Source organism: Malaclemys terrapin, chromosome 3 (genome assembly GCF_027887155.1).
Source record: "Malaclemys terrapin pileata isolate rMalTer1 chromosome 3, rMalTer1.hap1, whole genome shotgun sequence".
Classification (NCBI taxonomy): domain Eukaryota; kingdom Metazoa; phylum Chordata; order Testudines; family Emydidae; genus Malaclemys; species Malaclemys terrapin.
The window spans coordinates 46,034,620-46,055,425 of record NC_071507.1 but is presented as its reverse complement, the minus strand read 5'-3'; the positions used below and the strand labels follow the sequence as shown (position 1 = coordinate 46,055,425).

General features: G+C 39.8%; 1 protein-coding gene across 1 annotated transcript in view; it reads left to right on the top strand.

Moving 5' to 3' along the window:
• Window positions 1-5,092: 5,092 nt before the first annotated feature.
• RPS6KC1 (ribosomal protein S6 kinase C1) overlaps window positions 5,093-20,806 on the top strand; it is a 102,148-nt gene continuing 86,434 nt past the window's right edge. The window contains exons 1-3 of the mRNA XM_054023553.1: window positions 5,093-5,213; window positions 12,822-12,857; window positions 16,669-16,789. Coding sequence (XP_053879528.1) covers window positions 5,109-5,213; window positions 12,822-12,857; window positions 16,669-16,789 — 262 coding nt within the window. The 5' untranslated portion in view covers window positions 5,093-5,108. The remainder of the gene's footprint in view (window positions 5,214-12,821; window positions 12,858-16,668; window positions 16,790-20,806) is intronic.

The window sequence follows — 20,806 nt, the reverse complement described above, 5'->3', positions numbered from 1 at the left end:
TCCTTAGGGAACAGCAGGCCCAGTAATGGTGTGAGTGTCCAGTGGACAAGGAGCTGTCCGGGAATGGTCAGAGGCCTTGGGGGTTTGTGTATGTCTTTGTCGGTACAAGTTAACCAGAATGACTTCTGCAAAGGCCTGGAAGGTCGTGTTTGTATTGCCAGAGGCTGGTGTTTTCAAGGGCTGATCCACAGCAGGCACAGCCAAGGCTCCTTTATGGTAGGGCTGGTGGTGAGGTGCCTCACAACCCTGGGTATCCCCGGAGAGCATCACACCAGTTTCTCCTTCTTTTTATAGATGGGCTTAATTTCTTTTGAACCGGAATACTGACCAATTTGGATGAGAGAATGGTGTCTGTAAAAGTTCAAATACAGTCCGCCAGCTTCTCCTTTTCAAGAAATCTCTTCAAGAAGTAGCTGTCAAAGAGTGTCCCTTTCTGACTGAGACTTTCTCATGACTTAGTAATGGAGGAACTGGAGATGCTGGCACATCCCCAAGCCAACCCCTCCCCCCAAGCTCTATTATATACAGTGTTCTGACTTTTTAATAACTGAAGGGACAAAACATCATCTGTTGCAGTGTACCCACATTTTAAAAAGGAGAAGAACAGGAGTACTTGTGGCACCTTAGAGACTAACAAATTTATTAGAGCATAAGCTTTCGTGGACTACAGCCCACTTCATATGCATATGCATCCGAAGAAGTGGGCTGTAGTCCACGAAAGCTTATGCTCTAATAAATTTGTTAGTCTCTAAGGTGCCACAAGTACTCCTGTTCTTCTTTTTGCGGATACAGACTAACACGGCTGCCACTCTTAAAAAGGAGAGGCACTCTTGGTACATAGCTGGGCTGACTATTTGGATTTAAATAAGATCCACTTCAGTATTCACCATGAATTAATCCCTGCGGGCTGTAGTTCCAATGGCTTGTGTATGGCTTCCCAAGGTGTTTTTCTAAGGTTTAAAAACTACTACATCTTGATGGACTTACACCATAAATGTGTGTCTACTCACTTTATTATATGAAAGCCCTCTCAGGTTCTGGGTTACAATAGCTGCCGGATGGGGAGGACATTTGCAGACCATAGCCCATCTGTTTGTTTTGTTTAAAAGGTCTTTATTTTCATCCACAACCACTTTTTAGCTTTCTGAGTGTCTCTGCAAATGTAATCTGGCTAGCTTCCTGGGGGTGAAACAGGGGAAAGTTAGGGACGATAATTTTTCTGTGCTCAATTTTTTTTCCCTTCCAGATTTATAAGAGATTCCGACCTGGCTTAGTTTATTTTTTTTCCTTAGACCTTCTTCAGTAAGAGGTCCCCAAAGAGGGGGTCTGCTGCTGGAAGCATCCTTTGTGCAGACTCTAGTTGCATCACTATTTATATAGGAAAGCAATCTTTATTCCGAGACTCCATGGGATGAACTCTAGTCTTTTGGACTGGGGAGCATGTTTATCACTTCCCCAGAACAAGAGCAAATGATCTCTGAGGAGTTCTCTTTGATGCTTGCTTGCCTGAAGTGAATGATTTGCCATCAGAGCCTTGTGAAAATTTATAGTGGACAAGATCTCCCTCTCTCTGAAAAAATATGACTTTTTCAGTAGAGCAGGTAAGTCTCATGGAAATGCAATCCTCCAGAAATCAGCAAATCTAATTTAAAAAAAAAATGCTAAAATGACTACTTCTACTGCAGCGAGAAGAAAAGTTCTCCCTTTCCTTAAGAACCAGACTTTCCCACCTCATTCACATTGAGTAGCACCTAACTCTCTGAAGGCCCATTAACTATACATAGAGTAAGGTATCACTCAGCACGTGTAAGGGTGGCAGAGTCTGACTGTAAGCTGTCCTTTTGTCATAAGGAAATGCTCCCAATGTGGTCAGCCTGGATATGCAGAGTAGTTCTGACTTTTTGACTATAAAGTACACCTCTACCCCAATATAATGCTGTCCTCAGGAGCCAAAAAATCTTACTGCGTTATAGGTGAAACCGCGTTATATCAAACTTGCTTTGATCTGCCCTCCCCCCCCCGGAACGCTGCTTTACCGCGTTATATCCGAATTCATGTTATATCATGTCGCGTTATATCGGGGTAGATGTGTACAAAAGGACAAAGAAGCTCTGCAGTAAATTACCAGCTGTGTAACACATGAAAATGTTAAGGCCATCTAAAAAGAATGATCAGAAATGGGAAAGGAGGGAAAAGAAATGTTCAAATCTAAAGTAATAGATATTATGATTGAAGTGACTTATCCCAGTGTTCAAACAGCAAATCACATGTGAATGTGATAAGCATTTGAAAATAAGCAGAACTACACTTAAAAATTCAGAAACAAATCTGACCAATATAGTCATGGAAAAATAACTTAAATATTGTAGTACAGACTTTCATTAAAATATTTAAACTGTCAGACGATGGAGAAGGTTGTAAGATTCAAGATGCCATGAAGAAAAGGCTTGCCTGTTGTGAGCTTCAGAAGAGAGCCTCTTATCTTGGTATTTTTTTGTTTTATGGAAGTCTGTGATCTCATATAGATCTTCTGCATAACTCTCTAATAAGAGACTGGTTAAAAATAGAATCAATCTGCTACTACATGATTTTAATTATAAAAAGAACAGATTATTACTGTTCATCTAAAGTATGAAATGAACTAAGCTTATTTAGACTTGAATTAGTTGGTTGCACTGAAGGTATGTACAGCCTCATAATCCCATCATCCAAGCGTATATCTTCATAGAATAAAAGTGTGCGCCTTTGTAAATCCAAATAGTGTACCTCATTATCTGTATAATTGTACTGTATCTTGCCACATGTTAGCTTGGTGCTTTACAGACATGCATGAATACAAGAACCATGCCTCAGAGAGATTTCTAAACAAAGCACATGCTGAGGATGGTAGAAGGAGAAGGGATGCAATATAAAAGCAACATGATTGAACAGCAGGTAGGCTCTTGTTAATTTCACCCTTTAAAATTGTGGTGTATTTTTGTAATATAGAATAAACAAAGTAAACAATGTCCACTGATGGTAGGACAAGAAGTAATTGGCTTAATCTGCAACAAGGGAGATTTAGATTAAATATTAGGAAAACACTTCTAACTATAAGGATATTAAGCACCAGAATAGGCTTCCAAGGGAGGTTGTGGAATCCACATCAATGGGGGTTTTTAAGAACAAGTTTTTAGACAAACACCTGTCAGGGATAGTGTAGGTAGGAGATACACTTAGGCCTGCTTAGTGCAGGGAGCTAGACTAGATGACCTCTTGGGTTCCTTCCATTCCTACACTTTTATGATTCTGTGAAAGAGAATGTCAGTGGTATGGGTTGCTTTGTGAAGATTTTACTTATATGAAGATAGCCTCTTCAATATATGCAAGTACCCAGATTTAAAATGTATTAGGATACCTTGATGCATATTTTGTTTCTGACCAAAACTGGGTAGCCTATTGGTACAGTATCAACAACTATCAGTAAGTCCTGAAGATTTCAGTTAACACTTAACCTTTGCTTGCTTACCTCAGTACATAATTGTATTCCCTCCAAAAACCTATGCAAAAGTATTTGTTTTGTTAGCTTTCTTTAAAAGGTTACAAGATTATATGGAAATCTGAGAAACTAATGCAACATGGATTTCAAGTCTGTGTGACCAAAGTCTTCTAGGGAAGACTTTTTACTATATGCAAAGGAAAATAGGCATTTAAATTAATCTGGAATCCATTCCTCAAATCCCTGGAGAAAAAAAGATTGTATAATATATCCCAAGTCAATCTGTATAATACAAATGTGGATGTATCACTTGCCTTTGTACTATTTCACCAGTAGTATACTCCAAGCTATGAGACACCACTCACCCGCCTCTGCCTGCAGTTCAAAGGTTACTTCTATAGGTACTCCCTTTTGGCCCCAGTAGGGTAGACAATGTTCCAAGCATGCATGTTTAACCCCCAAATTTAACCAGGGCCAGCTAATATTTTCTTAAACATGATACGCACCTTGTCCACAATAAGAGCAAAACATGGTGCACTGTAGATGCTAAAGCCTGAGTGCTGGTAATGTGGACAATGTGGGCACAGGGTGATGAGGTGGGGGTGGTTTTAAAACACACATTAACATGTTTACATGTTTTAATTAACATGTTTTTAAACATCACTTAGCACCTAGCATAGTCAAAGACAGTCATGTCTAAAGCATGTTAGCTGGGTATGGTTAACCTTAAACCCTCCTCCCTCAAGCCCCAGGACTTTGTTTACATCAGAACTGTGCCCGTATTAGGAAAACGGGTTTGTGTATTAAGACACATTCAAAAATGAGACTATTCTTAGTCCAGACACGATCTAGTTGCTAAGGTAATTAGACTGTTTCTAAACAAATGTAAGTAAACATTTAAATCATGCCTGCACTATATTTGTTTTTAAAGCTCGGGTTAACTGCTAATTAACTGAAGATAAACAGAACTCTAATGAAGACAGATCCTAAAATGCCACTGGCTTTCACATGGTAGAAAAAACTGTCTCCCTTTGCCCACCTGTAAAATGCTTATCTCATATCCGCCCTCCAGGACGTTTAACTAGCCGGTACTTGTAACGTGCTTTGGATGCAAGATGCTAACGAAACGAAGTAACTAACACCATTGTTCACTGACCAAGTAGCTACAAGCTTCAGCGCCGCAGCTGTTCCATGTTGCACGGGCCCTGGGACCATGCCTCGCTCATAGCGGGGTGGGCTAGGCACCGCAGCAGCTGCACATGGCGAAGCCACGTTTGTGGTTTTGAAAGCTGTCTAATGAGCGGGACTGCTGCCGCTGTCCAAGCCGGTGGGTTCATAGCGCTGGCTCGGGACTCCACAGCAATACTAGGGATAGTGCGGGCGACTCGCTGGAAATGGAGCAAAACGCTCTGTCCCCCCAGGTCACAGATACGGTCAGATCCTCCAGATCCTGCCTTGCAACCCAGCCGGATTGGGGTTCGGTGGGGGCGGGTCGCGCCTGGTCTCCGGCAGCCTCCCCGGGGAGAAGCCCGGGCGGGGAGGGGAGTTTCTCGGAGCTGCTTCCGCCTCCAGCTGAGGCCTGACCCGGGAGTGGATCGCAGCGGCTCTGCGGCGCGGCGGCAGGGCCAGCATGAGCGGCCCCCGGGAGCTAGCGGGGGAGCTGGCCCGGTTCTACACGGTCACCGAGCCCCAGCGCCACCCCCGGGGATACACCGTGTATAAGGTCACCGCACGGGTGAGTCCGGGGCGACAGAGACCTGGACAGCTCCGGTCTTAGCGGATCGCTCCCAAAGGACCGGGAGCAGGGCGGGCAGAAAGCAATTCCCCCCCCCCCCAATCCCCGACCTCCTCCTGTCAATGGGGGGAGGGGGCAGAGAGCATCCCTCCCCCCCAATCCCCGACCTGCCCCTGTCAATGGGGGGAGGAGGCAGAGAGCATCCCTCCCCCCCTCCCCAATCCCTGACCTGCTCCTGTCAATGGGGGGAGGAGGCAGAGAGCATCCCTCCCGCCAATCCCGGACTTGCCCCTGTGAAGGGATGGGGGGCAGCGAGCATCTCTCCCTCCCCCCAATCCCGGACCTGCTTCTGTGAATGTGGCCCCAGGCAGAAAGCATCCACCCCATCGCAGAGCTTCTCCCAACGGAGGGCGCAGATGAAGCTTCTCAGACCTGCCCTTGTGCAAGGAAGGGGGTGGGTGGCTAGAGCAGAGATCATCCCAATGCCTTATCCTAGACTTGCATCTATGGGGGGCTCATCAAAGAGCATACCCACCTTACCACCTCCTGCCTCCCATCTGTTCCCAAATGAGAGGAGAATGACAAAGAGAACATCTTCCCTTCACCTCACCCATCTACCCCAGATGTGGGACAGGTTCTGAACATCCCCAGCACACCCGTCCAGCTTCATTCAGATCTGCCGCAAGTCTCACATGTGATGGGGATGGATGGGTGAGGAGAGAAGATGGGAGGAAGGAAGGAATGAGACTTCTTCATAAGGGAGTCTGCTTTACAGTGTCTCTTTGTCTGTCAGGGGATTGGGAGAAGATGATTTCGATATAGGGTGACCAGATGTCCCGATTTTGTAGGGACAGTCCCGATTTTTGGGTCTTTTTCTTATATAGGCTCCTATTAACCCCCACTCTCTGTCCCGATTTTTCATATTTGCTGCCTGCTCACCCTATTTCGATATGTAAGTGAGACATTTAAAATTAGATACTTGCTGTAACTCAGCCTGTATTGCCTCCACTTTGCTGTATACGCATCTTAATTTTTTCATAAGTATTAACTCAAGGAGTTGAGTCCGCTTCAGTAATATTCCACCCATGCAGATTATCCCAACTGTTTAAAGAGCAATTGTAACCCTGAAACTAGGGAATGCCATATCCAGCCTAAAGCACATTGCCTCATGTTCTTCTGGTTTTACCAGGCCACTAGATACCCAGGCCTGCTGTATCTCAAGCTCTGGTACTTTGAATGAAGGTGGTTTTTATTTTATTGGAAAAAAAAAAAGCTTGATCCAGATGTCTTCAAAATTAGTCTTCAAATGAGGGCCCCTGCCTCTTCTAAATGAATGAGAGACTGCAAGTCTGCTGAACATTTCCTCAGTGGTACTTGAAGCTGATTAATTTAGTTTGAATTTCTCTATCCTGTAATTATTTTAAAAAATAAAGCTAGAGGGAAGACTGTTTGGATAAATGTCTCCGAAGTGCATGCTACACAAGACCAGTGCTTAATTTATAATGAAAGAGGTGCTGGGACTCAAGCAATTTTTTTACTTTCATAACTGAACTGCAAAGCCCAGAGATGCTGGGGCTATGAACTGCCTAGCTCAGAGGTGCTAAGCCCTGGCACAAATTAAGCACTGCACAAGGCCAAATGTATTGATAGTGTTGCAAAAAGCGTTAAATACCTTCATAAGTGTACCTTGGACTTGCCCTAACCTGACACACTGGTAACCTATGCATCCGAAGAAGTGAGGTTTTTACTCGCGAAAGCTTATGCCCAAATAAATCTGTTAGTCTTTAAGGTGCCACCGGACTCCTTGTTGTTTTTGTACTGGTAACCTAAACGTTTGGACTCTAGTGTGTACGCAGTAATTATTGATTTTGTGTGTTTCTTAATTGTATATCATCTGTCAGAAGCTAGGAGACAGTATTGGTTTCTATTGTTGAGTTTCTGACTTACACAGGTGTTTTGATAGCATCTTAAGTCTGGTAATGTAATGCTGTTTAGTGACAGAAAATAGTTGTTCTGTCTGATGGAACTGTTAACGCTGTGCTAGAAATTGTTAGCTGCCTTAAAACTGCAATAGTGGACCAGTCCAGAAGTCCATCTAACACAGGATCCTGTACCTGACAATGGCCAGAATCACAGTTCTGAGGAAGATGCAAGAAGCACTGTAATGGACAGATAGGGAGTAAGAGTGGGATCCACAAAGGGTCTTATGGGTTGCAACGTGAGTGGCATGTCACCTAACTTTTAGGTGCCTAGAAAATCACAGGAACAACACTATGACCTGCAAAACCTCAGTTAGGCATCTAGGCTCCTATACACTGGGGACGGGGAGAGGTGCCTTAGAATGGGATCCAGAAAGCCAGCGCACTAGGTGGTGAGCTGCCTGAGCTAGCCAATTGCAGCAATGAGAGGGATATGTCCTAAGCCCCGTTCCCTCCCAGAGATAGGTACCTAAGTCCAGGCTACAGCGAGGTGCCTCTCTCTGCATCGTGCTCCATGAATGGGAACCCCTCTCTGGGAGTCAGATGGCTTAGGCAATAAGGCATTTCTTGTCTGAATGAGTTAGACTCCTGTCTTGCTCTATACAAAATGGCCAGAGGAGGCGGTTCCCACCTTGTAGACCAGTTCAAGCACTCACATGGGATGGGGAAGACAGGCTCAATTCTGTCCTGTCTGACCAAGAGGGAGACAGGATTTGAACATAGGTCTCCTACTTTTCTCAGAACACTGTTCTAACCAGTTAGCTATGGCATATTCTGAAGTGGGGCTCCTTCAGTCTTTCCTGTTGAAGCTAATCCACTGTGGATAAATAATGAAGAGCAACTGGAGCAGGGGGACTGGACCCTGGGTCTTTCATCTCCTTGGTGACTGTCCTAAACACTGGACTACATAGTCATTTTCTCTCTCCCTGTGGCCCAATGACCGTTTAGTCACTGAGGAGTATCAGTGGAACTAATTACAGAGCAAGGTGTTACTCAATCTGGGTGAGGCAGCAGAATCTGGCCCTAGTAGAAGGGGAGGATGGTCTTGCGTTGGAAGCAAAAAACTGGAAATTAGGAGACCTTGTTTCTGTTCCTAGTTTTGCCAAAGGCCTCTTGGGTCCTCTTGGGTCCTCTTGGGCAAGCCTCTTACCTTCTTTGTACCTCCACCCTCTTTTTTCACAAATGGGAATAATGCTGCAAAGCAGTGGGTGGGAGGGTCTTGTGAGTTCTGTTCATTCATTTTGAGATCCTCAGATAGGAAGTGTGTTAGAAGTTTTATTGAAGTGACGTGTCCTTTCACAATCACTGTTGCTGTAAATTTTCTGCCTGTGCAAGCTGTCCATATTTGCACATACCCTCTCTTTATATAAAGAGGAGGATCTAAAAAGTTATCTATGTAGAATGTAGATATATAAACAAACATAGCTCTCAGGCTATTTGTCTCTGTGTCCGTTTTCTGCATTAACTGTAAGATCATAGACAACCTGAATAATATTTTGTTCTAGATATGATACATTATTCCATCATAGGATAATGTAAGACGTTTAAACACTAATTAAAGTGAAATAAAAACATGGTGGTTTTTTATTGAGTTAGTGAGAAAAATACTTTTTTCTCCCGTAGGTTCAGCGCTAAAGAAGCTTGTCATGGGACAGAGGCAAGGAAGATAGGACATTTAGTTTTTCCACATCTCATCCTGATGAACTCTGTTCACAGGCTTAGTCCAAGAGGTCAATATAGTGGTTTAATTTCATCTGTGGAACTGAAAGCAATGCCCCTTTATCTAGGATAGTAGAATTCAGTCTTGAATTTATCTTCATTCTAATTCTTCACTAATTTTTGTATTCTGAGTGGTTTATATTCATTTGAAATACAGCATCACACAGCTGTAGTACATGTGCTGAATTCTCCAAATTGGAATGAAAGTTGTATTTAAGTCATGGGGAATGTCAACATTTTATCAGGTCCCTGAAGTTGCAGGTTCTCAGCTTCTACTCCAAGTGATACATGGCAGGGTCACACAATTTGCTGATGGACAGAGTAATTCAGATATTTCCTAATTTAAAAACCCAGAATATTAGTTCTTTAAAGTATTTTAACACCTTATAGCCCAGAGGTGATTAAATATTATTCATTGTGCCCAAACATTGTGCTTGGGATTTCACAAACACAGAAATGTTCACAGCTCTTGCCTCTAAAGGGCTTATACTCTAATTGGACATGTAATAATAACTGGGCAGGGGGTAAAAACTTGACAGTGGAGAATATTAAAAGAAGCTGTTCAAAACTATGTAACAATATTTTGTTTAAGGCAGTTGTCTGACCCCACCACTTTTTGTTTTCTCCCTCCCATCCCTGCAGTTGGCTGGCTCCATGGTTGATATGACATCACTACCACAGTGCTTGCTGGGGCTGTGTCACTCATACCGTGAACTGGTGATCTGCAGCTTTGGGGGACTGCCTGGAAAAAAGTAAGGTTGACCTGCCCAGTGTACTGAATACCCCTCTTATGCTAGCTATTTCGGGTATTCAGCACATTCTACTAAAGATCTCTGATTTCTTTTGATTCCGTATTTGTGAATCATCTGTAAAACTGGTTTAATAGGGTAAGAGAACTTTACTGTCAAATATAAAATATCACTTTAATATTCGTGACTAGGAGAGTTGCATGTTGAAAGTGTCCTGAATGTCTAAACCAAATGCACAGCTCTCATTGGAGACTTTTCTGATTGCTAAGCTGGGCTAACTTGGCGAAATTTTTCTTAAGGTCTGTCCTTAGGAGATGATTTTAAAAGAAGCTAGTTTAACAGTATGGAAAGCCTGAAAAAATCACTTTTATTTTTTTAGCAAGGCTGGCACAATGTGGAAACTGTATGTAAGATGTGAATTCTACATACCGGTACTATATTTAAACTTTTGTACTGTGAAAGACATTACATACATCTGCAAAGTTAGAGAAGCATTACAGTTCCTGTATTCATTTCCAACAGTCCAATTCAAGAAAAGATAAGAAAGGATTTAAAAAAAAAAAAAAGGCATCACAAGAGGATAGTATCCAATGTAGTATTATGAGAGATTTTAAAAATTAGTTTATTAAAAAAATCTGCTATTTATTAATGCTGAATGTCTGCAGAGCAGACAAAAAACATTGGGTACTCTGACCATCTTGTTAAGTAACAAAGGGAGATCCCTATGGTCCTGTTTTATGATTGTTGTTTCCAGAACGTACAGTATCAGTTATGCATTGATCAGTTTGTATATGCATGTGTGCCATCTATTGATATCCTATTGATTTTTGTGGATGAAAGCTGCTTGCATTAAGGCTTTACAAACAATGCTGATTGCATCATTCCACTCTGAGATTTTTCTGTGCAATTTTTTTATCTTCCTAGAGCGTGAGATTTATGGGGTTGTTAACCCATGTTCTCACATGCCAATTATCTGAATTGATGATAGGATTGATTAAAGTGAAAGAACTCTGTAGAGGTCTCTGGCCTGTGTTGACTTGACTTTCATGAAAAGGCTATGGAGAACAAATTAGTTCAGCATATAAATAAATAATCACACCTCTACCCCGATATAACATGAATTTGGATATAACGCAGTAAAGCACCGCTCTGGGGGGGTGGGGCTGCGCACTCTGGTGGATCAAAGCAAGTTCGATATAACACGGTTTTACCTATAATGCAGTAAGATTTTTTTGGCTCCCGAGCACAGCGTTATATCGGGGTAGAGGTGTACTGTACAATGGCTTGCAGATGGAACTGGACAATAGATATGAAAGACGGTGTAATTTGTAGAAGAAGGGACTGTGAAACATCTGGGTCCTATTCCTGACTCTCACTAGCTTGTTGTATAATCACTCATTGCTCTAGGTCTCCCTTTACCCATTTGAGTAACGTATCTACTGTAACCTCACAAAACTGTTGCAGGGCTTTACTGAAAGGTGAACTGCAAAATAAAAAAGTTTGCCATTTGCTGCTCCTTTTGTGATGTGTAAAGATTGTTTAAGTTGCCACCATGCACCCCTCCACATGGTCTGCCTATGAAGTATTCTAAAAGTCTCACCAGGGAGAGAGTAGAAACTCTTTACTGAACTAGCTATATGGACTCTGCTATAGACAGAAACAAAGATGAAAATAGAGTGAAAAGGAAGAGCTGAAACTTAACTGCGGTAAAGAGGCAAGTAGGCCTTCAGACTAATCACAGCAAGGGAAAAAGTGAGTAAGGTTTTGTCAATTGTAGGCAAAACTGGCACAGGAGAGTTTTAAGGTGCAATTTGAACGAAGTGAGTTTCAGGTTGATGGGATAGAATAATGGAAAAATAGCCCTTTTTCTCCTCAGTCTAGTCCCTTCCAAAAACCACATTGAGGATGAATGGGAACAGTACAGTGGGGTTAAGCAGTAGGCTGAAGTTAGGGAAGCATGGAGAAACAAGTCACAGAGATTCTTGAAAACCATAAGGAAAATTTAGAAGAGTAAATCTAATAAAACTGGGGGGTGGGGTGGGGTGGCGGGCTAGGAGATGAGAACAGTCTGGCTGCAGCACCGTGGACCCTCCATGTAGCTTAGAGGAGCAGTTTTCAGGTGGCCTATGGTCTGGAGCACTCCTGGGTAAAGTATTCCTGGGTACTTTACCTCTGAGACAGAAACAACACTGCAGTTCAGGGCTTGTCTTATACACAAGCAAACCAAATTAAGTCTGCTTTAATTCACACCTTTAATTATCTTAGTGCATGTCAGTGTATGGACAGTCTTATTTCGAATGAAATTGTCCATACGTTGACTTATGCATGAATTAAAGCTGACTTAGTTTGGTTTGCATGTGTGCAGACAAGCCTTCAGTCTGAGCAATGGACTTTATTGCTATTTGTAAATCCAATGCAGAACTCAGATATTCTAGAGGCTCTCTTGACCAATATAATATATATTTCTTCTTTAAAAACACAAAAAACCATCTTTGCCCTGTGCTGCCATACCTGTCTGTCTTTATCAGGTATTTCTTTGGGGTAAAGTCAGTGTGATCAAATGTGCAGAAAACACCAACATGTGATAGGTAGCAAATACACATGAGGACAAAATCAAAATGCAAAGTGATCTGTAGAGTGGGGGGCTGTGGGTAGCATGAGGAGATTTTGTCCTAAAAAAATACAAAACCCACCCAGGCAGAGGTTGTGTGCAATCAAAATGGGTAGCTGTAACTAAGCCATACCTATTACATTAATGTTACTTTCCTCTTGTGTTTCTAATAACAATTCCTTCAGGAAAGAATTGGAAGAATGATGGGAAGATGGTCTATATGTGCCCCAGTTTTAAGTGGTCCCTAATAAGAAACTTTCTTGGGGATGTAGCCCTTAGAAGAGGACATATGTTTATCTATTTTGTAATTTATTTGCTAGTTTCTAACATAGCAATTAGCTTTGTTACTAAATACTTTGTCTTTTGTTCTATTTTGTATTTTCATAGTTTGAACGTCACTAAACTAACTTAAAACTGCTGAATGCAAATTGAAAAAGATATACACCTTCTGTGTGGTTTCTTTTTATCAGCAACAGATCACAGTATGTTCCTCTTTTAACTCTGCAAACTGAAATTCAGACACTGATCAGGTTTTTGTTTTGTTTTTCAGATTGTTTCAAGAACAAATCCAGAGGAAGTCCAGGAGGTAACACATTTACATTTGTGAAAATGCTTCATTTCATGTTCTCGTTACTTACTAAATTAAGTAAAAGATACTTCAAAAGTTATTCCTGTGTGTTTTGTCAAAGAAATGAAGCAAACCTTTTTTGTGTCCATCTGTCTTTTGTCTTAATAGTTCAAAACCGAATAGCTAAGGTAGCATATTGCAACTTTGCCGTCAGTGATGAGTGGGGGGGGAATTATGAACCACACCTCGTCCCTCTAATTTTGGACGGCACTTCAGATTCTTAAACCTTGGGTCGAGTGCTGTACCTATCTTTAGAAATCTCACATTGGTATCTTCTTTGCCTTTTATCAAATCTGCAGCAAAAGTGTTCTTAAAACGAACATGTGCTGAGTCATCATCCAAGACTACTATAACATGAAATATATGGCAGAATGTGGGTAAACCAGAGCCAGAGACATACAGTTCTCCCCCAAGGACTTCAGTCACAAATTTAATTAAGCATTATTTTTTTTAACGAGCATCATCAGCATGGAAGCATGTCCTCTGGAAAGGTGGCCGAAGCATGAAGGATCATATGAATGTTTAGCATATCTGGCACGTAAATACATTGCAATGCTGGCTACAAAAGTCCCATGTGAATGCCTGTTCTCACTTTCAGGTGACATTGTAATTAAGAAATTGGCAACATTATCTCCCGTAAATGTAAACAAACTTGTTTGTCTTAGCAATGGGCTGAACAAGAAGTGGGACAGAGTTTTACAATGTTTTGTTTTTGAGTGCAGTTATCTAACCAAAAAAATCTACATTTGTAAGTTGCACTTTCACGATAAAGAGATTGCACTACAGTACTTGTATGAGGTGAATAGAAAAATACTATTTCGTTTACAAATATTTGCACTGTAAAAATAATAATAAAAAATAATATAAAGTGAGCACTGTACACTTTTTATTCTGTGTTGTAATTGAAAACAAAATATTTGAAAATGTAGAAAAAAACCCAAAAATATTTAATACATTTCAATTGGTATTCTATTGTTTAACAGTGTGATTAAAACTGCGATTAATTTTTTTTTAGTTAATCATGTGAGTTAACTGTGATTAATTGACACCCCTCGTTTAAAATCCTGCTTTTTCTCTAAAACCCAGTTGCCAGTTGTTGTGAAACTTCATACAGTGTAAGTTCTTATGCACTCTCTGGATTTTGTATGTAGTTTTTTGCTTGGTTTCTCTCATATGTTTTTAATAGGAAGTCTTCCTGAATCTGATCTCTGGCTGAAATTTTTCTTCGTGAGTCCTACTTTTATTGTGGACTATCTTAAAAATAGTCTGTACAAAATTTAGTAAATGGGTGGCTCCTGAGTAGATCTTAGTTTTCAGATGTTAGAGTTAGGATCACTTTTAGCTATTATTGATGTTATAACTGAAAATTTAAGCACAGTGCACACAAGCCTGTCTAGCGGCCAGGTATGCACCCAACCTCTGTCAGGAGCTTTTCTATCAGATTTTTATCCCACAACAGAGAGAGATTTATGTACAGTCATTGAAGGACTATAGGCAGCTGTTCTTCTATCGTCTCCCCCTAATAGGGTCTATATTTACCACCATTAATCATTTTAATAACCCTAGAAAATAAATGCACCTACTTTGTTGTGAAGCACTTAGGCATGTAGTACCCCGACACAAACCCAGAAAAGTTGAGCCACTTTACAATACATATTTCCTCCACTCATAACATTAACGTTGCTACAACTACCACTGTTCGTAGGCCATCCACCGCAGCCTTCAGTCTGCTTCCCTCACCTTGCAGCCTTCCATCTCCCCTTTTAACAGCCCTTCTGGATGTAATCCTTTACCGTCTCCCAGCACAACCAACTACTTTATCAAGTACCCCCAACTACTACTGTGGGGAGAGGGAGGGGAGATAATCGGGTAAAGCCGTGTGTGGGGAAGGACTAAAGGGGTAATGGTAACTGTGTGTGTCTGGCTCAGGGTGGTGAAACCAATGTTTATTGTGGAAGGAAGGTGTGAAAAACAGTTACTAGTGCTCCAATTATTCTAACCATGACAAACAGCCTATCACATAAAGAACAGGAGTACTTGTGGCACCTCAGAGACTAACAAATTTATTAGAGCATAAGCTTTCGTGGGCTACTGCCCACTTCTTCGGATGCATATAGAGTGGAACATATATTGAGGAGATATATATACACACATACAGAGAGCACAAACAGGTGGGAGTTGTTGTTAGTCTCTAAGGTGCCACAAGTACTCCTGTTCTTTTTGCGGATACAGACTAACACGGCTGCTACTCTGAAACCAGCTTATCACATCAGAACTATTTAGGCTTTGCAGAATTAGATTTTTATATATATAATATAATTTCAACAGATAGAAAAAATGCTTAAGCACTGATACTATTTTTACATTTGCAGAAATTATGGGGAGTGTTGACAATTATTTAATGACAGTAGACATAGAGACTCAAAATTAAATCTTTATAAACTATTAAAACACAAGTGGTCAACATCACATGTCAAAATATACAAAGTAAATATCCTTAAATCAAATCATACCTGTTTTTGCTATTCATTTTTTAGTCCATTTGTAACCAGCCTAATTCAGAAGTTTAGATTACGGGATTTTGACTCTACATTTTCAAGCAGCATTTTTCTTACTTTGCCTATCTGTAAATTTTGATTATTATTGGTGGAAATATTTTTTCATCGGTTTGTGTGTGTGTGTGGTATAATTGTTTACTGACATTTACCTTTAAAAATCTGATCCTTCCAAGCCTAACTATAACAACTAACAATGTATTCACACTCTCACCAAATACCCTTTACTGCACTTCTCTAGTCCTCAGATTGCAGTTTGTCATCCACCCTCCAAATCAGATTCCTCTCCAGCATGTATCCGAATGGGAACCTTGCTAACTTTGCTGAGGCAGTATCCTCGAGAGGCGTCATTTCCTTGAGCTTGTCAGGGGATGACAGGGTAACCTTGAATCCTTTGCTTTGCAAGGTGTTTTAGATGCATTAATTCTCTCCTCTTGGCTAGTGTGAGATCACTTGCATCAGTGAAAAACAATATTTTGTTAGAGTGAAACTGGATCTTGTGCTTTTTTTTTTTTTCTGCAACCCTTTAGTATACGATCCCAGTGCCAACATTCCTATAACTTAATGATCGTGGACTTTTCATTTTCTTGAGCAGTTTTATGTGTTGGTTCTGGAATTATATATAAAACAGTGCTCGTCAGCCACCCTATCAAAATTTGACTCCTTTGTGGTAGCTTGGATTGGGCACTCAAAAACTTGAGGCATCCATAATTATTAGTCACTTCTGAAAATTTAGACCAGGGAATCCTCTCCCTCAGGTAGTCCTAGATTCCTTGCTTTGTTCTCCTGAGACCTGACCACTACAAAGAGCGTGCCTACACTACTAACTTTTGCCAGCACAAGTTTGTTGGCATAAAGACACTGCAGTTAGTTTATCGCTTGTGCACTTGCATACTTGGCTCCTTGCGTTGGTGCTGCATGCACTCACCAGAGGTGCTTGTATCAGCGCACAGTGCAGTGCACCATAGGTAGGTTTTACTGCCTAATTTTTTCCCCTGTGGAGAAACTTGCTAAGCTAGCTGTTAAAAGAAACCACTAACAGTACTGATTAGAATCTGTTTAGTGTCTTGATTTTCTTAGTTTGTTGGCAACTCTTTTTGGATGACATAGTGCACTTATGATAAACTGCTCTTGCTTTCAAACACACTTAGCAACAATTACCCCAATGTGAACTATTAAACTCATTTATGCTTTTCCCCCCCTTTCTGCTTCAGATAGTCGTTTGGAAGAGATACAGTGACTTTAAGAAACTGCACAAAGATCTCTGGCAAATTCATAAAAACGTATACAGGCATACAGAATTGTTTCCGCCTTTTGCAAAAGCAATAGTATTTGGTAAGCATGCCTTCTTTTTGAATTGCTAAAACTGTTTGATATTAGCTAACAAGTCATAAATACATCTCATTCTGGAGCTGCCAGCCAGGCCTTTGTACATGCTACTGCTAAAACTTGTTTTGGTTTTAATAGTCAACTCTTTGTCTCATTATGAGGATCTTAATGAGATATGGGTGAATCACAGTTCCGTGGTTTTAAAGTTATTGATGTGTACTGAAAGTATCAAAATAACGTAGAGTGTATCCTCTTATTTGCTTTCAGTTAAAGAACTATATGCTTTGAATGTTTATGGATGTATGTTACACTTTACAGGCATAAAAACATGAGGTCCCTGTTCTGAGGAGTTTGCAATCTATAACTAATATTGGCTATGTGACTAATACTTGTATACTGTCGGATACAAAGCAAAATAATTACACTTGTTCTTACACCAAAAAGATGGTTGTAATTTTTAATGATCTTTTTATATTAAAGTATTAAACTATTTAGTGAAGGAAAGGATTTTTGTCTCTTAAGAAATTAATCTACATTCCCAGTTTTATCTAATTATGTTTTTGACATCACAATTATATCTAGAGCAACTGGTTATTGCATCAGAGGATTTATAATTTCAGGTGAGGAATAAGTAGCAAGAACTAACTAGCTCTTAGGAACACAGATCTTTATATTATTGTCCTTAGTAATAAAAATGAGAAGAGGAAGCGCTCCAGGAAATGTGTTATTAAGTAGAAACTGTTTATAAATGTGTTTCCTTGAAGAATTATTTTTATAAGAAGAATTTGAGAATTAACTTTTGACGTAGGTGATCAAGCTTTAAAAGTGGAATCAAATGGACTTCTAATAAAGTGGAACAACTCTACTGGAAGTTGTATTGGAACAAATGGTATAATTATAATAAATGCAAAAAAAGTTGAAAACTGTTACTCCCAACAAGAAATATGATTTTAAGATTTTAAAGTGGATTAATGTGCTCCATTTTAAGGAGAAATGGGTTTGTCCTAGGTGTCTTCCTCAGTGTAGAATTGCTTGTGTTTTTTGTCATAACCTTAAGCTTACTGTAGGTTTTTCATAGCGGGTACTAAAAACACACTTCTCAGTAAGTGCATACCACTCCTATTACCTTTAAAACATCAAAGGGAGAATAGGTTTCATAGCTTGTACCCCCAAGACACATGATTAAAAATAAACCTCTTCTTCCCATACATATTATTTATGACATAGTTGACTCTGAACCTAATTGCAATAGGAACCTCCCTCTCTCAAATCCTTTAGAGACATTCCTGGTTTTTGCTCATTGTGCCACAATAATCATTGTGAAAAATTTTGTGTACTTACACATTTATGTGGAAAATCCAAAGGTGTTCAGATCTATTTTCATCTGAAGAAGTGAGGTTCTTACCCACGAAAGCTTATGCTCCCAATACTTCTGTTAGTCTTAAAGGTGCCACAGGACCCTCTGTTGCTTTTTACAGATCTATTTTGTGATTAGAGTATTCTTGTTTCAGAGAGCTTTGTGCTCAGCAAGACAAAATGGGGCTGTGGCCTCTTATTCCACTAATTCTCTTTCTAAGAGATATTATGCATGTGGTATTTAGGAATGGTTGAGAATATTGTCAATACTAGGGTAGGATATTGCCAGTACTAGGCAGTTTACTTATCCCTATATGGAGTACCTAGCAAACACTTGTATGTATATGTGTCTATAATTTTTAAAATGAAATTATTTTGACCATTTTAATTTTGTTTTTTAAGATTAAAAGTGATTAAACCATTTTTACCAAATTTCAAATTGGCAAAGCTAACACTCAGTGTTCCCAACTGAAAATTCTAAATTTAAGGAATTCCCCCACACCCCCAAAATAACTTTAATTCAGTGGCAATACTAACATCTCTTCACCATACCTGTGTTTATAGCACCCTATAAATACTTAACTTCTCAGTTAAGAACAGTCTAAAACTGGACATTTTAAAATGTATATAGACTGAAAGTAAAAATCTCACTCTTATTAATGTTTTGAATTCATTGAGGTATCACTTCAGGATATTCATTCAATGCTAACAAATACTTTAAGGGGCCTGATTATTATAATAGTTCTAGGAGCTTTTTGGTGGTCTCTCCCGAGTGATTATGCATGAGTCAGACCCTGCTCTGTGCTCAAAAATCCTGTAAACTTCAATGAAAGGTCTGCACTCACAATGACCGCAGAATTGGGCTTTATTCCTGAAGCATGTCTCTTGGCAGAACTACCCCGTACATTAGTTTTTTGTCTTTTCAAGATACATTGTTCATTTTCTCTAGCCTCTACTTACTGTTGCACACAAAAACCTACGTTAAAAGAACGCTAAGGTTGCAAAGTCAAGCACTTAAAATTTGGAAATGCCAGAATTAAGATTGCCTGTTCAATCTTAATTTGGGCCCCCTTGTGCGCATATGTTATAATAGACTTCAATTACATGATCATATACTATATTTTTGTCCCATGGAGCTCCTGCCTTATTCAGAGAATGGTTCAGCTAAAACTTTCCAAATAAAACTCATTTTTGAGGCAGATGCCCAGCTTGAAAAAGTTCAGCCTGAATAGTTAAAGTTGCAAAGTCTTTTATAAGCAAACTGAAATCAGGGTCTTATAATGAAGAGTGTAAAGTAACCTTAATTATAGGTGTCACTACATGTTACCTGAGCCTGTTGCATTTGACACAAAATGGTGTTTCCTTCTGATAACTAATAGTGGATGTGAAACATGTAAGTGATTTACAAGAAAATTGAGTTGTGATGTGGATTTTATGGATGCCTGCGTAGAGCCCCCTGAAGTACACAAAGGGCTTTGGCTCTCTTCCAAAGCTGAGACTGAATAGCATTCAACTTTGTTTTTATTGTGCTTATCTGTGAAATTAGATCTGGGGTGAATATCAGTGCCATGTCAGCACTTGCATGCTGCATAGTTAAGTGGAGAATATATTATCAACATAATCTTGAGTTGATTTTATATCTAATTTACAGAGGAGCATGATCATTGTTCAAGCCACTTTCAAAGCTGATACATGCTGTCCAAGATTTAAATTGAAAACAAAGATATTCTCTAGGAGTGGAGAGGAGAAGAGATGCCTATATAAAGCAGTATAGGGTAAGATACCCAAAAAAGAAACTAAGAGTTCTTGAGAGAGATTTTAAAAGTAATTAAAATGGATGGAAATCTTAAATCTGAGGCTAGCCAGTCTTGCTCAAGCCCTGTGAGCTGGAGTAGAATTGTGGGTGAAATCTCTTCTGAAAGACACCCTTATTCTATTGTTTTATACACACACAAATGGCTACAGTATAGAATATAAGGGGAGAGAATCTACAAAACTATTCAGTGTAGTTATTTTTCACTTCTTATACAAAGAGCCTTTCTTTAAAAAAAATCACATTTAAAATAAAAGCAACAGAAAAGCACAGGAAAAGAGGTAATGTATAACAAGATAAAATAACTTATTGGAAAGCTAAAAAGGAATAAAAATGGATGAAGCTGCCTTTTATTCCAGTTGAGGCATTTCTTAAAATTATTCAGGGAATCTTTGTTCAGAAGATCAGGTATGGTTGCTTGTTTAGTGGAGGATAAAGTAAAATGTTGGTATATTTTGAGTTGTTGCATATAGACATTTTATTTTCATGAAGTGTTGTATTTTGAACTGCAAGATCAGTCCCATTTGTATATTAATTCCTTTTCCTCTAACTCTACATTAGCAATTAATGCTTTGCTGTATTCTTCCTTCCATCATATGATTTTTGTCCCCTTTGTGGTAGCCTTTAAACTGGTTATTTGTTAGCACTGCCATTAGCTGCTGACTTCTGAAAATGTGTATATATTTTTTAAAAAGTTTATCATTTTAGTACAAGGAATAGCAGATGATGCAGTTTTCAAACGAGCTTTATCAGTTGTTACAGCTGCTCTTATTTTCTGTACAGAAAATATTAAACTTGTACGGAGTCCCAGTTGTAACATTTAAAGAATTGAAGAGAGTACTCTGAGGCATCAA